This window comes from Colletes latitarsis, chromosome 13 (genome assembly GCF_051014445.1).
Source record: "Colletes latitarsis isolate SP2378_abdomen chromosome 13, iyColLati1, whole genome shotgun sequence".
Lineage (NCBI taxonomy): Eukaryota > Metazoa > Arthropoda > Insecta > Hymenoptera > Colletidae > Colletes > Colletes latitarsis.
Window position 1 is genome coordinate 13,718,070 of NC_135146.1, and position 27,964 is coordinate 13,746,033.

Genomic DNA, 27,964 nt, shown 5'->3' on the forward strand with positions numbered 1-27,964 from the left:
TTCAAATCGTTCTGGAAAAATTATTTTCAGTTGCGGGGATCAATTGCAAGTATTTTTGGTGAATAGACATAACCTCGAAATCCTACCCAGTTTCGAGAAAAAAATTCCAGAAGGTGTGAAATTTTTCGACAAATTAAAAAGTTTCAAATCATTCTGGAAAAAATATTTTCAGTTGTGGGGGTCAATTACAATAATTTTTGGTGAATAAACATACCCCCGAAATCCTACTCAGTTTCGAGAAAAAAATTCGAGATGTGAAATTTTTCGACAAAATTAAAAAATTTCAAATCGTTCTGGAAAAAATATTTTCAGTTGTGGGTGTCCATTGCAAACATTTTTGGTGAATAGACATAACCTCGAAATCCTACCCAGTTTTGAGAAAAAAATTCCTTACCGAAAATCTAATTTGGCGCGTAAATTTTTCGACGAAAAAAAAAAATTTCAAATCGTTCTAAAAAAATTATAGTTAGTTAGAGGGGTCAATTACAAGCATTTTTGGTGAATAGACATACCCTCGAATTCTTACGCATTTTCGAGAAAAAAATTCGAGAAGATCAAAACTTTAAACGTTAATAACTTTTTAACGAAGCCTCCATCAAGAAATTAGTATTCTTGACTTTCGTCTTATTTTGGCCTCTAGAAGCCCCCCTACAAAGTAGGAATTTAATGCGACAGAATAGTCTGAGATTTAATTATCAATATGTATCAATTGGAATCTTAAAGCAATTGTTTACAATGACCACAATATCTAATATTAAGGTACTTGAAATTACGACTGGATCTAAGTGAACAATTACCTCGAGTTTGGAGAACTTCTCAGCTTTGTACGCGGCGTTTTCAGCGTTCACTAATTTCGTCAGGAGGAATTCTTTGAATTCGACTCCTCGCATAAATACAGCTGGCGCTGGCAATGCTGGACCAAACCAGGGAACATCGTTTCGCGCCGTGATGCTTACTTTGTACCTGGATTTAGAATACGTATAAATGCCTATGAATACTAGGCGCGAGCGTGGCGCGATTGTACAATCGTAATAACGATGTTTTGTTCAAAGCTGAGTGCTGGAATTTCGTAACTGATACGTTCGAATCTCTCGCTGCACGAACATGGGTACACAGGAATCTAAGAATATACCTGGTATTAGGAGTGCAGGGGTCAACGACTTGCACCACGATGAATGCATGTAAGAAGTGGCTGGCGATCATATCTGGACTGAAAGGAGTTGGCTCCTCTTGGAATATTATCGCAACGATGTCATTGCCGATGTGTCGTTTACGTTGCAATTGCTGAGAGTCCCCTGAACTGTACGGAAGAAGAGAGGCGACATGGAAGAGCACTTCTCGCCCTCGAAATACCTCATATACCGCAGAGTCTCCCGTCTGCCCGTGTCGAGTATCCAAACCTCCGCAATACCTGCAAACATCAACATTAGAACTGACATCTTGCAAGTGCATTTGCATAGTAAACGATGCCCAATAATTTACACTATTATCCCTACTAACCCTTTGTGATCTTTCAGATCGATCTTCTGGCCCAGCAAGTCGAGGAACTCCTGGAAAGCCGGTGTGATTTGTCTGTTACCGAAAAGCTGCTCCTCGGTGACTTGGCCCTCCCGTTGATGAAGAACACCGAATTTAAACCTGGACACCAACGCGTGCTCGTCGTACCGCGCTATCAAAGTGCCAGCGCCGGAACAAACTACTGGCATCAGCGTGCCCACGTTCAGGTTTTCATTGATCGCCTGTGAAAAGATCTACGTTAATAAAAAGGCCCTTAGTCCACCTTACAATCGTGGGCATCCCTTTTGAAACGATACCAGGTGCAAGTTATAGTATATACCTAGTATCGAAAAACCCTGATAGGGTTCCTCGCAATGGGCCTTCGTTTTCGAGATATTTTTATGTAAAGTTCAGTATGCATGCGATAAAAGAAGTATTTAAACTCATTTTAGAGAACAGGTTTTGGGTGAAACGATAGAGTGCTTAGCTACGAGTCTTTTGGTAGTGGGTTCGAATCCCCGCCAAGTTACTTTTTTTTTTCTCTTTTATTATTTTGGAATACAAAGATATATTTTATTTACATTATCACTGTTTTTTTTTATTAAGAATTGAAGGATTTTTTGTTTAAACATTTATATCATACATACTTCATAAATAAAATAAAGTGACTTGACGGGGATTCGAACCCAGTACCAAAAGCGTCACAGTTAATCGCTCTACCGACTTGACCAAATCTTATTCTCTGAAATTAATTTAGATAATTCTTTTATTGCATGCAAAAATATCTACGGAGGCCCCCATTGTTGCTACTTGCACCTGCTATCGTTTCAAAAGCAATGGTCTCCTTATGAGTATAATTAAGCATGTTCTCCCAGAGTATCTCAGTGCCCGGTGAGAAATATTGTTCTATGGAGAAATTTATGCGCGGTGAAAGCGTTAAACAAAAGAGTGAGCGTATAGAGGGGGAACGAATGCTTCACCTTGACCATTTTTGCAGGAGACGGATTTGGGCCGAGGTTCGTGGCTGGTACCAATTCGTGGGTCGAGCCTGCTCGTAATCGCAACAAGACTCGCCAGTGCTCCTGTCCAGCGACCGTTTCAGCCTTCACCGAGACCAGAACTGGCCCGTTTTCTCCATCTCTTCCCACCAGGTTCACATGCTCCTGCAAGAAGACCTTCGTTATGATCAACGATCACAAAGTAAATCCAACATTATCTTCTCTCTTACTTTCACAAAAACACGCTGACAGTATGAATTATGCAAAAAGAAGGTTGAATATTAACACTAGAACTACAGAAATTGGTCGAAATGATTGGTAACTTCTAATAAGAATAGCAAAAAATTTAGTTTTCCATAAGGAATAAATACAGTAGTGCCCACATAAGTGACTGTGGTCAGTCGCGAGCGTGGTCACTTAAGTGGGCAGTGCTGTATTTACAGGAAAAAATTTAGTTTAGTTAAATACAGCAGTGCCCACATAAGTGACCGTGGTCAGTCGCGAGCGTGGTCACTTAAGTGGGCAGTGCTGTATTTACAGGAAAAAATTTAGTTTAGTTAAATACAGCAGTGCCCACATAAGTGACCGTGGTCAGTCGCGAGCGTGGTCATTTAAGTGGGCACTGCTGTATTTATTTTCATTGCACTTATACATTTCTTCGAGTATAATTGCCGGTAGTTCTAGTGTTAAAATTGTTTATAAAAAGAATAAGAAGCTTCTAGTTGTTCGATGGTAAATTCAGTTCTTGGAATTAATGCTGCGACTATAACGGATCACGGAGGAAAGATAAGCACGGTTACTAAATACACGAGATAATATAGTGCACCATGTATTTTATGTTATACAATATACGTTATGGCATAACACGTTGCGGCGTGTCATTATCGTATGTTAGAGTTATGTGTTACATTATATTACAGCACCCGGGACAGCTTATTAAAGTAACGCGTTACTTTAGCCGTAAAATGATGAAATTTCATACGATACAAGTGCCTATAATTACGAATCGTTATATTATGAATTATGGAGTATGCAAATTAACGTGCCCGGGGCACAAATGAATTCCCAGAATAATTAATTTCATTACTCTTCGCGTTATTCTGATGCGAAGGATAGATTCCAAAGACCTGCAATGTTTTACAATTCGTTTTAGCCTTTAGTTTAAATCAGTAATTTTCATTTTTCCTTCCACAGATTAATTAATTAATGCCAAAGGCGGTTTAAATACAGGGTGTTCGGATCTGGGAAAAATTTTAATGGGAGATTTTAGAGGCCAAAATAAGACAAAAATCAAGAATAACAATTTGTTGATTGAGGCTTCGTTAAAAAGTTATTAACGTTTAAATTTCCGAACAGCTGCGCATGCGTGATAGTCTGCACACTTTAACTTTAAACGTTAATAACTTTTTAACGAAGCCTCGATCGACAAATTGTTATTCTTGATTTTCGTCTTATTTTGGCCTCTAGAATCTCCCATTAAAATATCTCCAGTGTAATCTTTATTTTGTAAAAGAAATATTTATTGCCAAAATATTCTTCTTAAATTATTGAATAATATAGGAATCCCGTGAATCCAGGTGAGAGTAATTGGATCTTTAACCCTAATAGTGGGACTTGGATTACGAAAGTATAGCAAATAGTAAATACACGGTGCTAATTTAAGTTAACAGGTTGTCTCACGCGCATAATAACTTCGATTCTATTTTCTAGGCCCGATTCGCCGTTCAGGAAAGCGTTGCACTTGAAGTGCATTGTTTACCCTCGCAATGAGAACAGGATGCGTGCACGCATGCACGCACAATGAGTCCGCGAATCTACACGGTGACGCATCTCATACCCAACTTGCGAACGGGCAGAGTGTAAAATAAGGAAAATAGTTTATTAGAAATTTCACGGTTTAATAAAAATTAATAATAACGGTTTAATACACGAGACAAACAAAGCGCCTCAACGTTTTGCGTTTTAATATTATGCGTCTCGCGCGGGCGAAAGAGTTAATTAGTCGAGGGACGTTGCACACAATGGAACGCCTAGCTATTAGCGCGTAAAATAATAGGAAATCAACATTGTCCTAGGTCCTTTCTCCGCGAACCTGTCGCGTGATCTTAAATCAAGACTGATCGCTTGCAGTTAACCGGGACGTGCAACACCGACCCTTCCAATTACTTTTAATTGCATTAATCTGCGTTACTTTGTTAATTCTAAAATCCTATATTTTAAAGGGAGATTGTAGAGGCTAAAATAAGACGAAAATCAAGAATACCATTTTGTTGATTGAGGCTTTGTTCAAAAGTTATTAACGATTAAAGTTCCGACTCTTCAGGAATTTTTTTCTCGAAACTGGGTAACAATTCGAGGGTATGTGTAATGACCAAAAATGATTGTAATTGACCCCTGTAACTAAATATAATTTTTTAAAACGATTTGAAATTTTTTAATTTTGTCGAAAAATTTCACACCTTCTGGAATTTTTTTCTAGAAACTGGGTAGGATTTCGAGGGTATGTCTATTCACCAAAAATGCTTATAATTGACTCCTGTAACTAAATATAATTTTTCCAGAGTGATTTGAAACATTTAATTTAATTTGTTAATAACTTTTGAACGAAGCCTCCATCAACAAATTAGTATTCTTGATTTTCGTCTTACTGTGGCCTCTAGAATCCAAAATTTTTCCCATGAGTGGCCAAACACCCTGTACACAGTCATGCCCACTTAAGTGTCCACGCTAGGGACCGTTCGCGGTCAATTATCTGGGCAAAAATGCGGTCACTTAAGTGGTCACTACTGTATTTTCTATAACATATCAAACTATTCAGTTTTGACGTACAACAAAGTCTGGATAAAGTTTATTATAACAGATCATTAAAATGTAATTTGAAGGGGAACGTAAATTGATAGATAAAAGGATGCAGTTGGGGAGGTTTGAAAACAGAATCTATGCGTAGAGTTATCATCTGTGGAAATAATGAAGTGGAAGGGATGGGTCTGATGAGGAAGAGTTCAAACGGAGGCATCTTAAAAGTGGCTAAGCATGAAAATCAGGGATGTCGAAGAGAGGAGAGTTTCTTCTTATATAGGCATTGCTTGTAGAGACTATGAGAACGTTCCCACTCCCACGCCCGAAGTGCTCTTTTCCTTTTCCTGTGCCTCTCCTCCTCTCCTTTTCTTTCTGCCTCGATTCATCTTCCTTTTCTATCCATGCTCGTAGATTCCACGCGTGTATACGTTTATACCGTATGTACAGGGTGATTACCAAGTACGATCGCCTATTTCCATATTTGTTAAGCGCATTCTTCACCCAAGTAACGAATAAGCCACAAATTAGCGTTTTAAAATTCAAATAACAGTGTTTTACATTACATTATACCGTGTGTCTATAAACAAGGGACTCTATACTATGATATCGGTTCATTTAAAGATTCGTTAGCGTGTGTTACGTGTGTTTAGTTTAGAGTATAAATAACACAGTTAAAATTTAGCCGAATAATTCTATTTAAGGGGGAAATGCAATCGAGCGTTAAAGGTCGAAGTTCGAGTACCTGGATTTGAAACTAAAAATGAAACCGGATGTCGGTGGTTGAAAGTGAAAATGCAGCTTTGGGGTTTTGAAATAAAACTGGTTCTAAACTGCGTAGGCGTGTTGCTGAGGTGGAACGCGCGGATTGGTTAATTCCTAAAGATTATCGATTTGGGGAGAGCGCGGGTCACTATGTTTGATTGGTTAGAAATTTTCGGTTTAATTAGGGCCAAATGGCCGCCTCCATTTATTGCAAGCTTCTTGAAAATAATTTCGTGCATTGGAAACTCGTAATACATACACAGTGACATCGAATATTTTTCATTTAATGAAAATATTTGGAAAAAGTAAATTACAGCTGAATTACGAAAGGTCAAAATAATTGATAAAAATTTTATACATGTAAAGGAAAAAAACCGCATTGTGTCTAATGCGAAGTCACATGCGAACTAACAATAAGTCCAAGTAAGAACCGACCTTGTTACTAATGAAGCTTTCGCCAACGAGCTTGAGAAAGTCTCATACGAGTTTCGAAATACAGACTTAAAGTTTTAACTAGTTTAAAATTGGTACACCAGATTTATTAAAAACAACTTTTTCTTTGAACATCATTTCCTTAATATTATTCGTGGGTATACATATTTACCATAGAATTATTTCCTTATTATTTATATTCGAACGACTTTACGAGAGGAATATTCAATTTTTATTGCAAATTTGAATTTATAACTTGAGAAACCTTTGAACGGTTCCGGTTGTAAATTGATTTCATCGCTTTTTCTTTATTGAAATCCATTCGAGTTTGCAACGTGAGAAGATATGAATAAACATGTGTAGATAGATAGAAACTGTGTGAACTTTGGATAAAAGTTGCTATTCGCAGCTAATTGAGGAGTTAATTGCGATACATCCACGTTAGAAAGATTTTAAAGCTTGAGGACTCGGGTATTTTTACAAATTTTTTATTAAATACAATTATTTCGAATTGAATTATCGAGATCGTGTTTGGACTCATTTTAATCGGGAAATCCCCGTCGATCCGTCGAAGGTGATAATTTACAATGTTCATTAGCGAATATGGTTCATCCTGTAGTGCGTATCGTACTCGTGTATCGATCGCGCGTAGACGAAGGGTTGGTTTTGAGTAGTTCCCAGATTTCTAAGGCCATAACGACGAACAATTTCCGAATCCTAGCAGACGAGCATTCTCGGAGGTATCTGCAGTAGTACCTTGATCGCTGCACGAGAGTCTGATTCGTTGCATCGCGTTGACAAGTAGTGGGAGGGATCGGTCACTTGGCAACGGAGGGGTGCTGGAAGGGGAAAGTAGTAACTGGTAATTGTGATCATAGGTCAGGTATGTCCAAATTACCTAGTAACGATTCCACTTGGAATCGAAGACTCACGAGGAAAGGACCCAAACTCTGTCTTCGATTTAGAAACATTTAAACTCTTACTTTAAATATTAAATAAGACACATTTATTATTATCGTGTACGCTGTAAATGTAACAAACTTTTTTATTATTGGAAAAAACCACATATCGCTCACCCGGGAATCGAACTCACAACCTTGGGTTTACCAGTTGGGCACTCTGGTTACCTCGCCAAAGTCATTCCAATATCTATTATCCATACTCATGATATTTGTCTTTAAAATTATATTCACACCTAATATTGTATACATATCATTAGGAATATACTATCACCAGCGATGCACAGTAATTTTCATAAGTACAGCTGGACGGGGAGAATCTAACCCAGACCTTATAGTCGTGGATATTGCTTTCGAAACGATACCAGATGCAAGTTATGACCATACGTATATACCATGAGTACAGTCATTAGATATTGGAACGACTTTGGCTAGGCGACAAGAGAGCCCGACTGGTAAACCTAAGGTTATGGGTTCGATTCCCGGCCACCAGTGGTATGCGTTTTTTCCCTCGAAAAAGCCACGGTATGCACTTGAAAACACACAATTGATAGATGTATCTTATTTAATATTTAAAATAATGATTTACGATAATATATAATTAATAAAAAACGGAAGTTTGGATGATCAAACACGACTGTACAAAAATACTACCACTCACATTACAGATGACTGGATCATCCTCATCGAAACATCCTAATCACGATCAAGCCCTTTGGACCATCATCGTCCCTACCTCTTCAGCAATAGCTCACAATACTTGAAGAATCGTCAGAAAGAGTCTAAGTTACTATCTAATGCAAGTTGGTACGAGTTTCTTAGGAAAATGGAAGTGTTGTGTAAATTCTACTGTGAAGTTCCCTCGTAAGCGAAAATTAATTTACTTACCCTGCCGACGAAGAAGCGCCTGTAACATTTCGCGGTGTCATCCTGATCTATCCTGGGTTGCCAGGCAGGCTGCGCCGGAAGTAACGCCCTGCCAGCCGAGTCCAGGGCGTGCCTGTGATCGGTACCGTCGACCCAGTATCCAGGAGGTGTCACCACCAGAGGTGGCTGAGATCCGGAAGTGGCCTGCTGGAGCGCAGCCTCCATGAGAGCCCTGCCAACCGGTGCATCTCCGACCGGCGACGGAGACGGCGTAGGTGTGTGATTATTCTGATTACCAGGACTCGAAGCCGCCCTCTCCTCCCTCGGGGTCTGTAATCACGGGCAGGGACAGTTTGATACGTGCTCCGGGATCCCGACCGACGTTTTAAACTTTCAAAAGGCTCTTCGGAATTTTAAATTGAACACTTAAGAGATAGGAAACTTTCCCAACTCCCGGGGGTCGATCACAATTTCAGCCTTTCATTTTCTCTTTAACAGCTCATTATGTCTACGCTGTCTGAAGTTCTCATAAAGCCGCCACGGACTTTCTCGTCTCGCTATTATTCCTAGCGAAAGAAAACGCCGAGTCGGTAATTTTTAAAACAATTACGCTAAAATTCCTGACCGTTCGAAAGTTTGGCGCGAAATTACGCCGTACACGTCGCGCGCCATTTTTACGATCGACATCAAAGGAGCCATAGGCACTCAGGGTGCGTGAATCGCCACATAACTGTACGTTATGTGCACATGGCGTAAAATTCTCGCTGGTTTTCTTACTACCGGAAATCGTGTAATTATCTACGTTTTTTCTGTTGTATTAGAGTACCGCGGTTGGTGCACGCACGCCTTTCAAAGAATTTATCTTGATTTTTGATTCGCGTACGGTTGTGCATGTCAATAATTTATGCAACTTTTTACGGCGATTTTAATATAGCAGTGCCCACTTAAGTGTCCGCAACTGGCCTCGAGCGCGGACACTTAAGTGGGCATTACTGTAGATCCAATTACGCGAAGAACACCGTTATTGGTTCAAAGAAATAATTTATTATAACAGTACAGGTAATATCAATAATAACGAAAACTAATCTTAGGTAATTCCCCGCTTTCTCTTGCAGAGCGTTCTTCACTTTTCTCCTCGTCAGTGGCGCCACCTTCCATATAAATTCCCTAGTTAGGGAAACGATTACCACTCCAACACTGGACGCAGAGAAATCATACGAACACCGTTACTAATTAATTAAAACAAAGTAAAGGGGGCTGATAATTATCTGAATAATAAATTATTTATATCACCTTCTATTTAAGACCATTTAATCAATAATAACAGAAACTAATCTTTGGTAATTTATAAAATATGTAACTAAAATAACACTCTAATTCCCTGCTTTTTCTTGCAGACCGTTCTTCACTTTTTTCCTCGTCAGTGGCGCCACCTTCCACCCTATAAATTCCCTAGTTAGGGGAAACGATTACCACTCCAACATTGGACGCAGAGAAATCATACGAACACCGTTACTGATTAATTAAAACAAGGTAAAGGGGGCTAATTATCTGAATAATAAATTATTTATACTACCTTCCATTTAAGACCATTTAATTGTTAAATTAAAAATGGTTTGGGACTTGAATAATTTTTCTGTAGTTCCAGAAAGGAGTACATATTTACGTAGCTGTCTCCGACGGTCGATTCAACAAGAATTTAAACAGCCCCCGTAGGAGTATAAATTTAAACTGGAATACGCAGTGTGTGGTTAGGTTGGTGGCAGACAACCGATAGAAATATTGATAGTTTACTTATCGACCAGTCCGTATTATCGTCGAATCGTTAGGCGAAGTACTGTTTGCGTAACTGCACTCTCTCGCGATCAAATATTTTCTTCTGGTAAGAAATTTGTTATTATTTCGATCTAAGATAAATATCCCTATGCGACAGCTGCTCCTCGAACGATCCAAGTGTTTGCTTTCGTACGCGAGAATTGTTTCTTATATTTGTTCATTTTGCAAACACATCAGAATTATTCTTATTGCTTTAATATTATTTAATTGAAATTAAATGAATTATAATATTCCGCGATATCGGTTCCAGTCGTTAAATCTATAGTGAATTTAATGAAATGGCAATAGTGGACATAGATTACACGTGAAACGAGAAGAATGCACAGAATTTCCGTAATAATGGGGGGTGGTCCTTTGTGAAATTATTCGAGCAGATAGTTTTGATGAATCCTCCATGAAACTCGATATTAATTATATACAGGGTGTTCAGTCAACCGTGGGAAAAATTTTAATGGGGCATTCTAGAGGACAAAATAAGACGAAAATCAAGAATACCAATTTGTCGATGGAGGCTTTGTTACAAAGTTATTAACGTTTTAAGTTCAGCCCCTTCTCGAATTTTTTTCTCGAAACTGGGTGGGATTTCGAGGGTATGTCTATTCACCAAAAATGCTTATAATTGACCCCTGTAACTAAATATAATTTTTTTAATATGATTTGAAATTTTTTAATTTTGTCGAAAAATTTCACTTCTGGAATTTTTTTCTAGAAACTGGGTAGGATTTCGAGGGTATGTCTCTTCACCAAAAATGCTTATAATTGACCCCTATAACTAAATATAATTTTTTTAGTATGATTTGAAATTTTTTAATTTTGTCAAAAAATTTTACACCTTCTAGAATTTTTTTCTCGGAACTGGGCAGGATTTCGAGGGTATGTCTATTCACCAAAAATGCTTATAATTGACCCCCGCAACCGAATATAATTTTTCCAGAGTGATTTGAAACTTTTGAATTTAATTGTTAATAACTATTTAACAAAGCCTCCATCAACAAATTAGTATTCTTGATTTTCGTCTTATTTTGGCCCCTAGAATCCCTCATTAAAATTTTTCCCAGATCGAACACCCTGTATACTCGATGTTTAATATAATTTTACCTTCAGAATTTGTTATTCGCGTATACGTGTTGCAATTGCACGGGACAGGTGATACGCAATAACGTCGAGTACAGGTGTAAAGTGGAAATAATAACAGGATGTCGATTTCAAGGCGAAAGAAATTATTTGCTTTGGGGGGAAAGCAGCAAAGGAGACGAGAAACTGGAACAGCTGTTGCTAGAAAATCCTTATCGGATGCAACGGGAGTTTGCTGAACGACTTGTCACCCAACGAGCGATTTCCCATCGTTTGCAGACGCTGGGAAAAATTAGTTCCCGCCTGGAAAACAAAGCGAGACGCTACGACATAGCAATTTCGCTGCTGTCGAGATTTAAACAGAGTAAATTTCCTGTTTAAAACCGAGACTGGCGATGGAGAAGTGGGTGCTGCCCTCATAGAACGCGTGGAGGTGCCTCCAGTGCTCGCCACTAGAGGGCTGCTATCTCGACTTTCTCGCAAGCGCTCGAGTGACCCTTCCGTTTCAATATATAGGGTGTTCAGCCACACCTGGAGGATTCTAGAGGCCAAAATAAGACGAAAATCAAGAATACCAATTTGTTGATGGAGGCTTCCTTAAAAAGTTATTAACGTTTAAAGTTCAGCCCCTTCTGGAATTTTTTTCTCGAAACTGGATAGGATTTTAGGGGTATGTCTATTGACCAAAAATGCTTATAATTGACCCCTCTAACTAAATATAATTTTTTTAGTTTGATTTGAAATTTTTTAATTTTGTCGAAAAATTTCACTTCTGGAATTTTTTTCTCGAAAGTGGGTAGGATTTCGAGGGTATGTGTATTCACCAAAAATGCTTATAATTGACCCCTGCAACAGAAAATATTTTTTCCATAACGATTTGAAATTTTTGAATTTAATTATTAATAACTTTTTAACGAAGCCTCCATCAACAAATTGGTATTCTTGATTTTCGTCTTATTTTAGCCCCTAGAATTTTTCCCACGTCGAACACCTTGTATACTGTTCTTTCTTTGAAAACAAAATGGAAGACATTAAAAAAGAGATACCAAAACGTTTCTATGTCTGCCTCAGGTATTTCCAATTGTAAAACGAAGGAAAAATATAAAAACCACCACGTCGATTTCTGCTCTATCTAGCGCCACGAAACAATATCATGCAAGGTATAATATTCGATGACAAGGACGCAATGAAAATGATGTCCACCGACCATAAAGGGCGGCGACCGCTAATAATAGGAACATATGGTATTGCGGCAGATGGTGTATGTATGCACTATAACACGAACGACTGCTCGTGAATATCGTTGCCCAACTGATATCGAACAGCCAATCAGTTATTATGTTCCAGCCTCCAGCTGTGGTTCTTCGGCCCCAACCGGGGTCTTTGACTGTCCAAAATAATTTCGTAAGCGAAGAAGGAACAGTGTGTCGTCCCTGGACACCATTTCTATTTCGACAGTATTTTATTTATTTCCCAGGCACGATGTTTAATCAAGTGGAACGTTAATAACGCGCCTCCCACTGTTGTTACGACGCCAAACAATTGACACATGCAATTTCGTACACGAATGCGTTTACAATAACCTGTACAAAGTGCTTCACTTGCCCTGCAATTTCAAGCATTCGAATTTCGCGGGAGAATCACGAGAACTCCAGACTAGAGATGGCGTTGGCTACGTTCGAATCACTCGTGACTCGATCACGTTCACTCCCAATCACAGTGACTTTTCACAGTGTTTCGTGATCCTTTGTGATTCGTTTTTCAAAAGCTGGACTAATTTAAAACCATCAGAATTATCTATGTCGTTATTTTTAAATAATAACCCAGACCTAACCCTTTTCCATTTCGAATTTCCACCGAGGGGAATTAGAATCGCTACTGAAGCGCCATCTTTCGGATCACGTTCGTGAATGGAGTTTAAAGCGATTTGGTGATCAGTGATAAATTACTTAGTGATTTTGCACGCCATCCCTACTCTAGACTCGCGATCTAAAGATAGTCGAGAACCAGAAGTCGCGATGTAGTTGCACACAGCCACTCGACGATTTTTTTCTTTCGATCCGTTCCCAGCTGCGTCGGTTCTTCGAGTTTATATTTGGCGGTGGAGGAAAGAGCGAACCTGAGGACGCGACGACCGACCAAAAGATCGTCGTCTATTTTTCCGTCCGGCTTGTACATTTTTTCCCCTCCGCCGTTGGCCCCGACACGAATTTAGAGCCACTTAAACTCGCGGACGAAGGGCAGAGGGAAAAGCGAAGTTCCAAGGAATGGCGCGAGACGGCACCAGAAACTGCAGGAAGTTTAAGCCAGACGTCGACGAAGACTTTGAAACGTAATCCGAGCGCCCACATCCGCATTACTTTTAACTCTACCGTATCTTACCACTTCCTCTCGTTCTACAGAACTAACAACGCCTTCTTTTTCCCTATTCAAGGGTTAATAATCTGATTAATAACGTTCGAGCATTTCCTGTCGCGAAGAGTGTGCAATAACAATACGAACTTTCATTTTTTATATTATACAAGGTGTCCAGTCAATCGTGGGAAATTTTTTAATGGGGGATTCTAGAGGCCAAAGTAAGACGAAAATCAAGAATAACAATTTGTTGATGGAGGATTCGTTAAAAAGTTATTAACGTTTAAAGTTCCGAGCTTTCTGAATTTTTTTCTCGAAACTGGAGAGGATTTCGGGGGTATGTCTATTCACCAAAAATGCTTGTAATTGACCTCTCTAACTAATTATAATTTTTTTTAGAACGATTTGAAATTTTTTTTTTTCGTCGATTTACGCGCCAAATTAGATTTTCGGTGAGGAATTTTTTTCTCGAAACTGGGTAGGATTTCGAGGTTATGTTTATTCACCAAAAATGCTTGTAATTGACCCCTCTAAGTAATTATAATTTTTTTAGAACGATTTGAAAAATTTTAATTTTGTCGATTTACGCGCCAAATTAGATTTTCGGTGAGGAATTTTTTTCTCGAAACTGGGTAGGATTTCGAGGTTATGTCTATTCACCAAAAATGCTTGTAATTGACCGCTCTAACTAATTATAATTTTTTTAGAACGATTTGAAATTTTTTTTTTCGTCGATTTACGCGCCAAATTAGATTTTCGGTGAGGAATTTTTTTCTCGAAACTGGGTAGGATTTCGAGGTTATGTCTATTCACCAAAAATGCTTGTAATTGGCCCCTCTAACTAACTATAATTTTTTTAGAACGATTTGAAATTTTTTGTTTCGTCGATTTACGCGCCAAATTAGATTTTCGGTAAGGAATTTTTTTCTCGAAACTGGGTAGGATTTCGGGTGTATGTCTATTCACCAAAAATGATTATAATTGACCCCCACAGGTAACAATATTTTTTTCAGAACGATTAGAAAAATTTTAATTTTGTCGAAAAATTTCACACCTCGAATTTTTTTCTAAGAAGCGGGCAGGATTTCGAGGGTATATGTAATGACCAAAAATGATTGCAATGGGCCCCTACAACCGAAAATAATTTTTTCAGAACGATTTGAAATTCTTGAATTTAATTGTCAAGTTTTTAACGAAGCCTCCATCAACAAATATGTATTCTTGATTTTCGTCTCATTTTGGCCTCTAGAACCCCCCATTAAAATGTTTCCCATGACTGACTGGACACCCTGTATACACTCTGTTTAATATTTATAACCGTTTAACAAAATACAGAGTTTAATAAACGAAAAATTGCATCGATACACTTCGTACTGGCGTAATCGTTACGTCACGTCACACGGAAATAGGTGCAACTTCACCTAGTAACACACGAGCTGATATTTATTTAAATACCAGCCTGATATTTGCAACCACTCGGGCACCGTTCGATAGGAATAATCTGTCTGGCATATATATTTTCACGCAACACCTGTTTCCATATCATATTTATTATTGGAAACGTTGGCAAACATGCACGCTTGGAAACATTTCCTTTTCCCATGTTGACAAACATGCACGCCATCTTTTCTTTCAGTTCAAGATTCGTGCAATGTTAAAAAATAACCTAAAAGGTACCTCCGCTCAGCGTTTATTTATATATTTCACGTTTCAACAGATCGATAGACAAAGTATAAAAAGAAATTTACTAGCCCTTATTTCGTCTCTAATATAACGCTGGACAAAATTCGAGAACGTTATTAAAAGCGAAACGGGCACGAAATTACCAATTCAGTTTCGAAATTTCGCGTACGGATTTAATTAATGTCCCGGAACAAATATTCCGGTAAATGTTCATGGGTTTATGGGCCAGACGCGAATAACGCCGCTAATCTGCGCAATATTTCGCACGCAATTGGACAATTTACCAGTGCGTTACATTTAACTTTGCGCGACCGAGCCTGGAATACAAATGGAGGACGATTCGCAGCGAAACAGTTTCGAGCGCGAAGGTTCTCTTTCGCGTGCAAACCCGCCGTGAGAAACGAAACGGAAGACGCAGAGACGAGAGACGTGTTCAACAGTTCGGAAATTCTAACTGAAACGATGCATTTTCCTTCTGGGGGGGGGCTGCTTGCGTCGGGCAGAAACGACACGCGAGATGACCTCAATCGCAATTAAAATATTTAAACGCGCAGTGTACACGAAAAGTACAATTCCACAGTGATAGAATGGCGAATTGCCACTTTGCATGCATCGTCACCCGATGTTTTATTAACTGAGGAGCTAGTTGAATCGCGAATCTTTACGATTTTAACGTGGAGTGTAACTGCACGAGAGATGCAGACTGATGATGGATGGATGGTTTGGACAAGTGACGATAGAGGGCAGGTAAGAGACGAATAGGCGTATGGGGGAAAAGAAAGCGATGAGTGCACGTGTGTGCAATTGAACAAAATCTAAAATTGCGATTTTATTCCCATTCATCGATTGTTTTCTTTGTGTTAAATGTATATATAGTATTTTTTTATGATAAATATTTATTAAACAGGTGTAACATTTAGAATGTGTCCTGACACACTTTGAGGTTACATCTGTTTCATCAAATGTTACAACTCGAAGAACTTTTTTATGCATACAGGGTGTTCAGAGAATCGTGGAAAACATTTTAATGGGGGTTTCTAGACGCCAAAATAAGACGAAATTCAAGAATTTCAAATCGTTCTGGAAAAATTATTTTCAGTTTCAGGGGTCAATTGCAAACATTTTTGATCATTAGACATACCCCCGAAAACTTACCCAGTATCGAGAAAAAAATTCGAGAAGATGTGAAATTTTTCGGCGAAATTAAAATTTTTCAAATCGTTTCGGAAAAATTATTTTCAGTTTCAGGGGTCAATTGCAAACATTTTTGATCATTAGACATACCCCCGAAAACTTATCCAGTATCGAGAAAAAAATTCGAGAAGATGTGAAATTTTTCCACGAAATTAAAATTTTTCAAATCGTTCTAAAAAAATTATAATTAGTTAGAGGGGTCAATTGCAAGCATTTTTAGTCATTATACATACCCCCAAAATCCTACCCAGTTTCGAGAAAAAAATTCAAGTAGGTGCTTAAATTTTTCGTCAAAATTAAAAAATTTCAAATCGTTTTAAAAAAATTATTTTCAGTTGTGGGGATCAATTGCAATCATTTTTGATCATTAGACATACCCCCAAAATCCTACCCAGTTTCGAGAAAAAAAATTCTATAAATAAATAAATTTTTCGACAAAATTAAAATTTTTCAAACCGTTCTTAAAAAATTATAATTAGTTACAGGGATCAATTGCAAGCATTTTTAGTCATTATACATTCCCCCGAAATCCTAACCAGTTTCGAGAAAAAAAATTCTATAAGTAAATAAATTTTTCCACGAAATTAAAATTTTTCAAATCGTTTTGGAAAAATTATAATTAGTTAGAGGGGTCAATTGCAAGCATTTTTAGTCATTATACATACCCCCGAAATCCTAACCAGTTTCGAGAAAAAAAATTCTATAATTAAATAAATTTTTCCACGAAATTAAAATTTTTCAAATCGTTTTGGAAAAATTATAATTAGTTAGAGGGGTCAATTGCAAGCATTTTTAGTCATTATACATACCCCCGAAATCCTAACCAGTTTCGAGAAAAAAAATTCTATAATTAAATAAATTTTTCCACGAAATTAAAATTTTTCAAATCGTTCTAAAAAAATTATAATTAGTTAGAGGGGTCAATTGCAAGCATTTTTAGTCATTATACATACCCCCGAAAACCTACCCAGTTTCGAGAAAAAAATTCGAGAATGTTGTGAAATTTTTCGACAAAATTAAAAAATTTCAAATCGTTCCAAAAAAATTATAATTAGTTAGAGGGGTCAATTGCAAGCATTTTTAGTTATTATACATACCCCCGAAATCCTACCCAGTTTCGAGAAAAAAATTCGAGAATGTTGTGAAATTTTTCGACAAAATTAAAAAATTTCAAATCGTTCCAAAAAAATTATTTTCAGTTTCTGGGGTCCATTGCAATCATTTTTGATCATTAGACATACCCCCAAAATCCTGCTCATTTTCGAGAAATAAATTCAGAAAGCTCGGAACTTTAAACGTTAATAACTTTTTAACGAAGCCTCCATCAACAAATTGCTATTCTTAATTTTCGCCTTATTTTGGCCTCCAGAATCTCCCATTAAATTTTTTCCCACCGTTGTCGAACACCCTGTATATTTTCAGGAAATAAGTTATTCAAAGAACTGTGCAACTCTTGATTCCGAACATACGCTGCAATAATTAAATATGGAGTTATTTGCTCTGCGATTCGCACTTGTTACACGCTAATAAATAATGTTTGCTGTCACTTAATCGCACACGTGATCTGTTTACACACTGTGGTATTAATCGATTACATCGTATCACCCATGAAATATATATTTGAATAGAAATAAACGTTCCAATGCAACCATAATTTTACCTTGTCTTTCCCCCTCCCCAAAAAAGAACGAAGTTTTAAATGAAATTAATTCATAGACATATCAAGAAGTAATTTTCCATAGAATTTAAAACAAATAAAATTCACGCAATAGAAGATTAACTACTCGTATTTCAGTCACGTTTCACAATTTACATAAGTCGACTTTCTAGCATAATTAATTATGCAATAGATATACCGTCGCCGCAGCTGGAAAATGTATCCCTAATGGCGACGCTGAAAAACAATTTAGCGACATTTTATCATAGATTAAACTCTCTACTGAATTTTTATTCCTTTTTTAACGCTGGAAAGTTGTAAAAAAATGGAGAATTTACTGTAGTTCTCGAAAGAAATGCTTTTTATTTGAGATTCGAACGCAATTTGAAGGTCGCGTCGCGTGTCCCTCGGATTTTTCAACGCGATAACTCTTGTTCCTGTTCCTTCTCCCGTTCTGATAATGAACACGTAATTAACCGACTTACTGCGACGTAAAACGTTGACCATGCACAAGCGATAATCGCGATTCCACGTGCGAATGTTAATTGCACGGTTCGTAAACGCGAGCGTAGATATTTTCCACGCTAATGGCTCTTTCCAGCGGTAGGCGCTTCTCGAGATTCTAATTGAATACAATTGCAATCGGAGGATTTACGATCGTTAGAAAAAAGAAACGCTTCTTTGGAAATAACCATCGCTCGGATACGTTTCGAAGATCGCGAGATAACGTCGCTTCTTTTCCGAGGCCAACGACCGCGGAGTTTCGTAATTTTAGAAAATGGTGGGAAAGGTCTCAACGTTATCACGCATCTGTTCGTAGTATTTCACGATTGTTCGAGTGATCTTTCGTTCTACGGAGTTATTACGCGAATGCACCGATTTTATATTATTTAATTTTTATGGGGTCCCCATGCAGTGATTGTTGTGTCATAAAAAAATTGTTTTTAGTTGTGGGGGTCCATTGCAAGCATTTTTGGTTAATATACATAACCTCGAAATCCTATCCAGTTTCGAGAAAAAAATTCCAGAAGGTGTGAAGTTTTTCGAAAAATTTAAAAATTTCAAATCGCTCTAAAAAAATTATATTTAGTTACAGCGGTCAATTATAAGAATTTTTGGTGAATAGACATACCCCCGAAATCTTACTCAGTTTCGAGAAAAAAATTCGAGAAGGTGTGAAGTTTTTCGACAAAATTAAAAAATTTCTAATCGTTTTGAAAAAATTATTTTCAGTTGTGGGGGTCCATTGCAAGCATTTTTGGTGAATAGACATAACCTCGAAATCCTACCCAGTTTCTAAAAAAAAATTCCAGAAGATGTGAAATTTTTCGACAAAATTAAAACATTTCTAATCTTTCTGAAAAAATTATTTTCAGTTGTGGGGGTCCATTGCAATTATTTTTGATCATTAGACATACCCCCGAAATCTGATTCACTTTCGAGAAAAAAATTCTTTACTAGAAATGTAATATCTGACCAGAAAAGTTACCCTGAAATTTCATGCAAATCTTTAAAACATCATAACTCCTGAACGGATTGACGGATTTTAATGTTCAAAAAGCCAAACGCCGCGTATTTTAGTGTAGAATATGTAGAAATAACAAAAATATTCGAAAAGTTGATCCTCGACCTCGCAAAATGAGAAAAACCCCATAAAAATGGTCCAATTTTCAAACATCCATAATTCTTACAATAGTGAACATATTTTAATGAAACTTTTTTCTGAAGTAGAGCTTATGGGTATCTACAAAAAAGTATTAGCCAACTTTTCTGTAGGACGTCAAACAAAATTATTGAAAATGAAAAACGAATTTTTAAGAAAAATCGACAGGGGGTAGCCTGAATTTTTCGACGAAAAAAAAAAATTTCAAATTGTTCTAAAAAAAATATTTTCAGTTTCTGGGATCAATTGCAATCATTTTTGATCATTACACATACCCCCGAAAACCTACCCAGTTTCGAGAAAAAAATTCCAAAAGATTTGAAATTTTTCGACAAAATTAAAAAATTTCAAATCATATTTAAAAAATTATATTTAGTTACAGGGGTCTATTATAAGCATTTTTGGTGAATAGACATATCCTCGAAATCCTACCCAGTTTCGAGAAAAAAATTCCAGAAGATTTGAAATTTTTCGACAAAATTAAAACATTTCTAATCTTTCTAAAAAAATTATATTTAGTTACAGGGGTCTATTATAAGCATTTTTGGTGAATAGACATATCCTCGAAATCTTACCCAGTTTCGAGAAAAAAATTCCAGAAGATTTGAAATTTTTCGACAAAATTAAAACATTTCTAATCTTTCTAAAAAAATTAGATTTAGTTACAGGGGTCTATTATAAGCATTTTTGGTGAATAGACATATCCTCGAAATCCTACCCAGTTTCGAGAAAAAAATTCCAGAAGATTTGAAATTTTTCGACAAAATTAAAATTTTCCAAATCGTTCTAGAAAAATTATTTTCCGTTTCAGGGGTCTATTGCAATCATTTTTGATCATTAGACATACCCCCGAAAACCTATCCAGTTTCGAGAAAAAAATTCCAGAAGATTTGAAATTTTTCGACAAAATTAAAAATTTCGAATCGTTCTAAAAAAATTATTTTCCCTTTCAAGGTTCAATTACAATCATTTTTGATCATTACACATACCCCCGAAATCCTACCCAGTTTCGAGAAAAAAATTCTTTACCAAAAATGCAAATGTGAGGTTAGGAAAGTTCCCTTGAAATGCGTATATTTAAACCATCGTAACTTCTGAACATATTGAAGGATTTTAAACCCTCAAAATGCAAACGATGCGTACTAATATTCCAAAAAAATATATTAGAAACATTGTAGGTGAACATTCCGTATGTCACGTTTGCCACCGTAATTTCGAAAAGCTGTTAACTAGTTTTCCGTGTGTCTATCAGCGCGGCAATCTTGAAGTCGTTCAAACTACATATCGAGTAAATTGGATCACGAACTATCGGAGGATCCGTCGTCGAAGACTGTGTGCAAGTCAACAGTATATTCCACGGAGTTCGAGGGAACTTTCTCCTAAACACAAATGCTCGCACGTTTGCGCTCGATCCTGCTTCCTGGTCTGGCATCCACTCCGCAAGTTCGCCCAGTTTACCCGTAGTTATATCTCGTATTCCTCCTCGTCGATGCAATCGAGGGTTTTCTACGGTTGTCACTCGATGAGTCACCTCGCCACCTTGTTCCCTCGTTTCCCATCCTTTTCTCCGAACATTCGCGTTCCCCCTTGCTCCCCATAATTCTCAGTTTCCTATCTCCGCCATTGCTCCTATCTCATCTTTCTCGGGGCGCCCTCTGGCGGAGGGGACGGGACTTATTTGGCGCTCTGGCGATTTTCACAATATGGCTTTTACGACGCGTTATTTCTGTCAGCAACGCGTCGTTATTTATAATTCAGGCGGAAACACCTTCCCATCGATGTTCGGGGGTGGCATACATTAAATAAGACACGCATTCGCCGTGTTGTGCTCCCTGAATGCGAACAGGGAAATAATACAGTTGCGCCCACTGATTACGAAAGCGAGTCCGGGGCGCAGTTTATTCACGAATAGCGAATAAAAAATTTATCGTCGATGCAAATTGCTACGATGAATTTTCAAGATTGCGTTTCCGTTCGTACGACGAAAATATATCGCGCTTATCGGAACAGCCTCCAATAACAATCCTCGTTTATATTCGTATTTATTCTCGTACGTTTATCTTTACATAAATATCTTTGTTTACCTCTATTTCCGTGCACCGTTTCAATTTTATTTTTATCTCTATCCGTTTCCCCTCTGCACTGGTCGTGTTTTTCGCCCAGTTTATCGAAATCGTATTTTCAAAAAATTCCAACCACCCCCTCTCGATATTACTTCTCGGTTTTGCAGTCGAACAAAAATCGTGGAATATTCTTTATCCATTCTTTTACTCAGTTTCATTTTGTAGTAAATTTCTATGCTGGTTTTTTATTATAAAATAATTCTTTCGTTCGTTATCTTTACAAATACACACCTTGCGCGAGCAGTGAGTCATAAATTCCTTGTTTTCCAGTGTTCCTCTCATTGAGAGATAGGCAATACGTCGTATCTATCGCAATCTAACTCCTACCTTTCCTCCACCTTCGATCCATTATCCGGAACGAATAATTTTCACGCTCACGTGTCAACGGACCATAGGCGGCCATTGTTCTGATTAAAAATGCTCGTAGATTTGTTATACAGAGTGTTTAGGTCTGGGGGAAATTTTAATGGGGGATTCTAGAGGCCAAGATAAGACGAAAATCAAGAATACCAATTTATCGATTGAGGCTTCGTTAAAAAGTTAAAACAATTAAACTAAAAAATTTCAAATCGTTCTGGAAAAAATATTTTCGGTTTCAGGGGACAATTACAATCATTTTTGGTGAATAGACATACCCTCGAAATCCTAACCAGTTTCGAGAAAAAAATTCTATAAGTAAATAAATTTTTCGACAAAATTAAAATTTTTCAAATCGTTCTAAAAAAATTATTTTCAGATTCAGAGGTCAATTGCAATCATTTTTTATCATTAGACATATCCCCGAAATCCTACCCAGTTTCGAGAAAAAAATTCGAGAAGATGTGAAATGTTTCGATGGAAAAAAAAAATTTCAAATCGTTCTGGAAAAATTAGTTTCAGATTCAGGGGTCAATTGCAATCATTTTTGATTATTACACATACCCCTGAAATCCTACCCAGTTTCAAGAAAAAAATTCGAGAAGTAAATAAATTTTTCGACGTAAATAAAAATTTTCAAATCATTCTGGAAAAATTATTTTCGGTTAGGGGGGTCGATTACAATCATTTTTGGTCAATAGACATACCCCCGAAATCCTAACCAGTTTCGAGAAAAAAATTCTTTACTGGAAATGTAATATCTGACCAGAAAAGTTACCCTGAATTTTCATGCGAATCTTTAAAACGCCATAACTTCTGAACGGATTGGACGATTTTAATGTTCAAAAAGCCAAACGCCGCGTATTTTAGTGTAGAATATGTAGAAATGACAAAAATATTCGAAAAGTTGATCCTTGATCCTGCAAAATGAGAAAAACTCAATAAAAATGGTCCAATTTTCAAACAGCCATAACCCCTACAATTGTGAATATATTTCAATGAAACTTTTTTCTGAAGTAAAGCTTATGGGTATCTACAAAAAAGTATTAGACAACTTTTCTGTAGAACGTCAAACAAAATTATTGAAAATGAAAAACGAATTTTTAAGAAAAATCGACATAGGGTAGGTGCCTAAATTTTTCGTCAAAATTAAAAAATTTCAAATCGTTTAAAAAAAATTATTTTCAGTTTCAGGGGTCAATTGCAATTATTTTTTATCATTATACATACCCCCGAAATCCTAACGAGTTTCGAGAAAAAAAATTCTATAAGTAAATAAATTTTTCCACGAAATTAAAATTTTTCAAATCGTTCTAAAAAAATTATTTTCAGTTTCATGGGTCAATTGAAAGCATTTTTGGTCATTATACATACCCCCGAAAACTTACCCTGTTTCGAGAAAAAAATTCGAGAAGGTGTGAAATTTTTATGCGAAATTAAAAAATTTCAAATCGCTCTAAAAAAATTATTTTCAGTATCAAGGATCAATTTCAATCATTTTTGATCATCACACATACCCCCGAAAACCTAGCCAGTTTCGAGAAAAAAATTCCAGAAGTTGTGAAATTTTTCGACAAAATTAAAAAATTTCAAATCGCTCTAAAAAAATTGTAGTTAGTTACAGGTGTCAATTGCAATCATTTTTTATCATTAGACATACCCTCGAAAACTTGCCCAGTTTCGAGAAAAAAATTCCAGAAGTTGTGAAATTTTTCGACAAAATTAAAAAATTTCAAATCGCTCTAAAAAAATTATAGTTAGTTGCAGGGGTCAATTACAATCATTTTTGGTGAATAGACATACCCCCGAAATCCTACCCACTTTCGAGAAAAAAATTCAGAACGAGCGTAACTTTACAAGTTAATAACTTTTTAACGAAGCCTCCATCGACAAATTGGTATTCTTAATTTTCGTCCTATTTTAGCATCTAGAATCTCCTATTAAAATTTTTCCCACCGTTGTCGTGCACCCTGTATTTCCCTCCATGGAATATTTTCCAAATCGATAGTTGCTCGAAGGGCACAACATCGAATATTCTCCTAAGGATTCTTCAGAAAATATTTGGAAACTGAAACTTGTAAAGATAGGAGAGGGAGAGACACACTCGACTATATCTTAGTCATATCTTTCTTTCTGGGGAGGATGCAAACGACCCTTGGGGGAGAAGAAACTTTCCTAGGCGAACATCAGTAATAGACGTCTCCGACCACCCCCATCGTTGGCTCTTATATATACTGGAGGAACAGAAGAAGAGACTAGCGGCTCCACGAATCGATCGAACCACGGGTAGTCGCGATAAGAGGCCAATTTCGTGTCTGAGTCATGTATTGCCTGCATAACTGATGTCGAATTTATCGGGGGAGTACAATACTTTGACAAAACCTAGATCACATACATAAGAAATTCTAGACATATCCTCAACTTGTTGGGGGTCTGAATCATTTCTTATTTTCTTCTTCTCTTTGCGTTTGCACAAGTCCATTATAAGGTATGTAATGTATAAGATTATGTTTAGAGAGGACTGTTAAGTGAGCAAACTTAGCTCTTAGCTAGATGGAGGAAGTCTGAGAGATCGTAAGAGGGCAGAAAAGGAAAGAAAAGACGAATGGAGGGGTCAGTCGAGCGCTTGCGAGAGAGACAAGAGCGTGGCCCTCTGGTGGCCAGTGAGTGATGCAACAAAACCAAAACGTAAAAGAAAAATGATCAAAGACCTATTTACGGGGTAAAGAGGCTGCAACAGACGATTTCTTAAGACATCGGAAGATTGCAACAACGAGATAATACTGCTCCGGGCTTAATAGTCACATCCTTCTTAATTGCACATTGGAGGCTAGGAGCTCCTAAGTAGGAAACGTGACGCATCCAATCATAATCGTAAAGTATGTCACACGAGAAAAGAGTTAATAGCTATTTCGACCCACTAGAAGTTTACTTTTCTAAGCGACGAATTAGATAAGAGCCTCCAATTAAATCGCGTTACTGATCTACTACAGTGGTACATCGTTACTGTTTTCAACTGCAAGTAAATCATTATTAGTTGAGATTTATGGAAACTAAGAAAGGTAGATAGTTCTATGTTTTAGGCTTGAAGCAACAGCATAGAATTTTCTCCTGGTGGATTCATCCATATGTAATGGAAGACTTTCTAATACGTAGGCGCAGGAGACATCGAGTATGGAATACCACGATTGCTAAGGTGGCCTTTACTTGTACTTATACTCTCTGTTGATGTTTCTGTCACTCTTAGAGACCCTATCGTCTCACTGTCAACGTCTCTGTCAACGTCGAATGGATGGATCATCCTCACAAGAAAATATCGCCATACGTAAAGTACGTTTTACGAAAAAGTACTTCAATAATTGTGTGTATCATACTCTAGGAAGTACGGAATCATACCAAAGTTCGTATAGGACACGTGAACGAATCGGGAGGTTGAATGAGTTGCGAGAGAAGTTTAGCTAACCGAGGAACGACGAGAGCAAACAGGAGTGGGAAAAGAGAGGTGAAAGGGAAGCAGAGGGGTGTAAAGGAAAAGGCTGAACGCAACTCGCGTATTAATAACGCAGGTCGCAAGGGCGAGACGGAAAATCGAGAGAAAGAGGGGCCTTTTTAACCCCTAACAAACCGGAGAGCAGAGATGCCAGACGGAGCCCCGGGTGCAACGGGGACACTCCATCCCACTTTCTCACACTAGGCCAAATCACGCGTACGTGAAATACACGTGTAAGACCACCTGATTGTGTTTTAACTATTGAGAGAAAAGAAGTTTTTATTTATTATACTTTTGAATTGTTTTGCAGGCCTCTGCTGATGATTGCTGACCACTGTTAATGGTTCTGACGACGTGTAAGGATTACTACTGGCTACTGTCAGCCTCTGGTGACCTCTGCTGACCAACACTTATATTTCTGACAATGTATAAGGATTACTCTACTGGTTATTGTTAGCCTCTTTCAGTTTTTGATGACTTCTGCTGGCTTCTGCTGACCACTGATAATTGTTCTGATAACGAATAAGGATTACTACTGGCTTCTGTCAGCCTCTGGTGACCTCTGCTAGCTTCTGCTGACCAATGCTTATATTTCTGACAACGTGGAACGATCACTACTGGCTATTGTCAGCCTCTCTTAGCTTTTGATGACTTCTGATAACGAATAAGGATTACTACTGGCTACTGTCAGCCTCTGGTGACCTCTGCTGACCAGCACTTATATTTCTGACAATGTATAAGGATTATTACTGGTTATTGTTAGCCTCTCTCAGCTTTTGATGACTTCTGCAGGCTTCTGCTGACCACTGTTTAATAGTTCTGATAACGTATAAGGATTACTACTTGGCTACTGTCAGCCTCTGGTGACCTCTACTGGCAGAAGCCAACACTTATATTTCTGACAACGTGGAACGACTACCTATGACTTCTGCCAGTCTCTCTCAGCCTATGATGTCTTCTGCTGGCTTCTGCTGACCACTGCTAATAGTTCTGACGACGTATAAGGATTATTACTGGCTACTGTCAGGCTCTACTGGCTTCTGCTGACCAATGCTTATATTTCTGACAACGTATAAGGATTATTACTGACTTCTGCCAGAGTCTCCCAGCCTCTGATGACTTCTGCTGACCACTGCTGGTCTCTACATGCTTCTACTGGTGGCCAACTTGAGTTTTCAAGGTAATATCATAAAACTGTTTCATCCAGTTATATCTCTTTTTACTTAAAGTATAAAATAAAGAGTACGAGGTACTAGATATGACTAAATGTATTTTTGTATTTTCTTAGAGGGGCTTTGCTGGACTCTACTGACCACTCCTGATAGTTCTGACAACGTGAAATGATTTCTACGAGCTATTGCCAGCCTCTACTAGTTTCTGCTGACCAACACTTATATTTCTGACAACGTATAAGGATTATTACTGACTTCTGTCACCTCTGCTGAACTCCACTGACCGCTGTTGACCACTCTTAATACTTCTGACAACGTATAAGGATTACTACTGTCTACTGTCACCCTCTCCAAGCCTCTGCTGGCCTCTGCTGACCATAGCTTATATTTCTGACAACGTATAAGGATTATTACTGACTTCTGCCAGAGTCTCCCAGCCTCTGATGACTTCTGCTGACCACTGCTGGTCTCTAGACACTTCTATTGGTGGCAAACTTGAGTTTTCAAGGTAATATCATAAAACTGTTTTACCCCTTTTTATCTAAAGTATAAAATAAAGAGTATGAGGTACTAGATATGACTACATGTACTCTTGAATTTTCTTACAGGACTTTGCTGGACTCTGCTGACCACTCCTGATACTTCTAACAACGTATAACAATTACTACTGTCTACTGTCACCCTCTCCAAGCCTCTGCTGGCCTCTGCTGACCATAGTTTATATTTCTGACAACGTGGAACGATTCCTACTGACTTCAGTCACCTCCACTGACCGCTGCTGACCACTCTTAATACTTCTGACAACGTATAACGATTACTACTGTCTACTGTCACCCTCCCCAAGCCTCTGCTGGCCTCTGCTGACCATAGTTTATATTTCTGACAACGTACAACGATTCCTACTGACTTCTGTCACCTCCACTGAACTCCACTGACCGCTGCTGACCACTCCTGATACTTCTGACAACGTACAACGATTACTACTGTCTACTGTCACCCTCTCCAAGCCTCTGCTGGCCTCTGCTGACCATAGTTTATATTTCTGA

At 37.7% G+C, this 27,964-nt stretch overlaps 1 protein-coding gene and 2 long non-coding RNA genes across 6 annotated transcripts in view; 2 read left to right on the forward strand and 1 right to left on the reverse strand.

Annotated features, from left to right (window-relative positions):
- The window catches only part of LOC143349532 (rap1 GTPase-activating protein 1), a 164,248-nt gene that overhangs the window by 6,700 nt on the left and 129,584 nt on the right, over window positions 1-27,964 (reverse strand). For all 4 annotated transcript variants that reach the window (XM_076780868.1, XM_076780870.1, XM_076780869.1 and 1 more), the window contains 5 exons: window positions 8,336-8,644; window positions 2,478-2,660; window positions 1,501-1,739; window positions 1,133-1,411; window positions 798-963 (listed from right to left, as the gene is read on the reverse strand). In XM_076780868.1, the coding sequence (XP_076636983.1) occupies window positions 798-963; window positions 1,133-1,411; window positions 1,501-1,739; window positions 2,478-2,660; window positions 8,336-8,644 (1,176 nt within the window). The remainder of the gene's footprint in view (window positions 1-797; window positions 964-1,132; window positions 1,412-1,500; window positions 1,740-2,477; window positions 2,661-8,335; window positions 8,645-27,964) is intronic.
- LOC143349544 (uncharacterized) lies at window positions 25,416-26,404 on the forward strand. The gene is made up of 3 exons (XR_013080944.1): window positions 25,416-25,586; window positions 25,667-25,979; window positions 26,057-26,404. It is a non-coding gene; the product is annotated as an uncharacterized LOC143349544 (long non-coding RNA).
- LOC143349542 (uncharacterized) lies at window positions 26,596-27,824 on the forward strand. The gene is made up of 3 exons (XR_013080943.1): window positions 26,596-26,926; window positions 27,035-27,426; window positions 27,527-27,824. It is a non-coding gene; the product is annotated as an uncharacterized LOC143349542 (long non-coding RNA).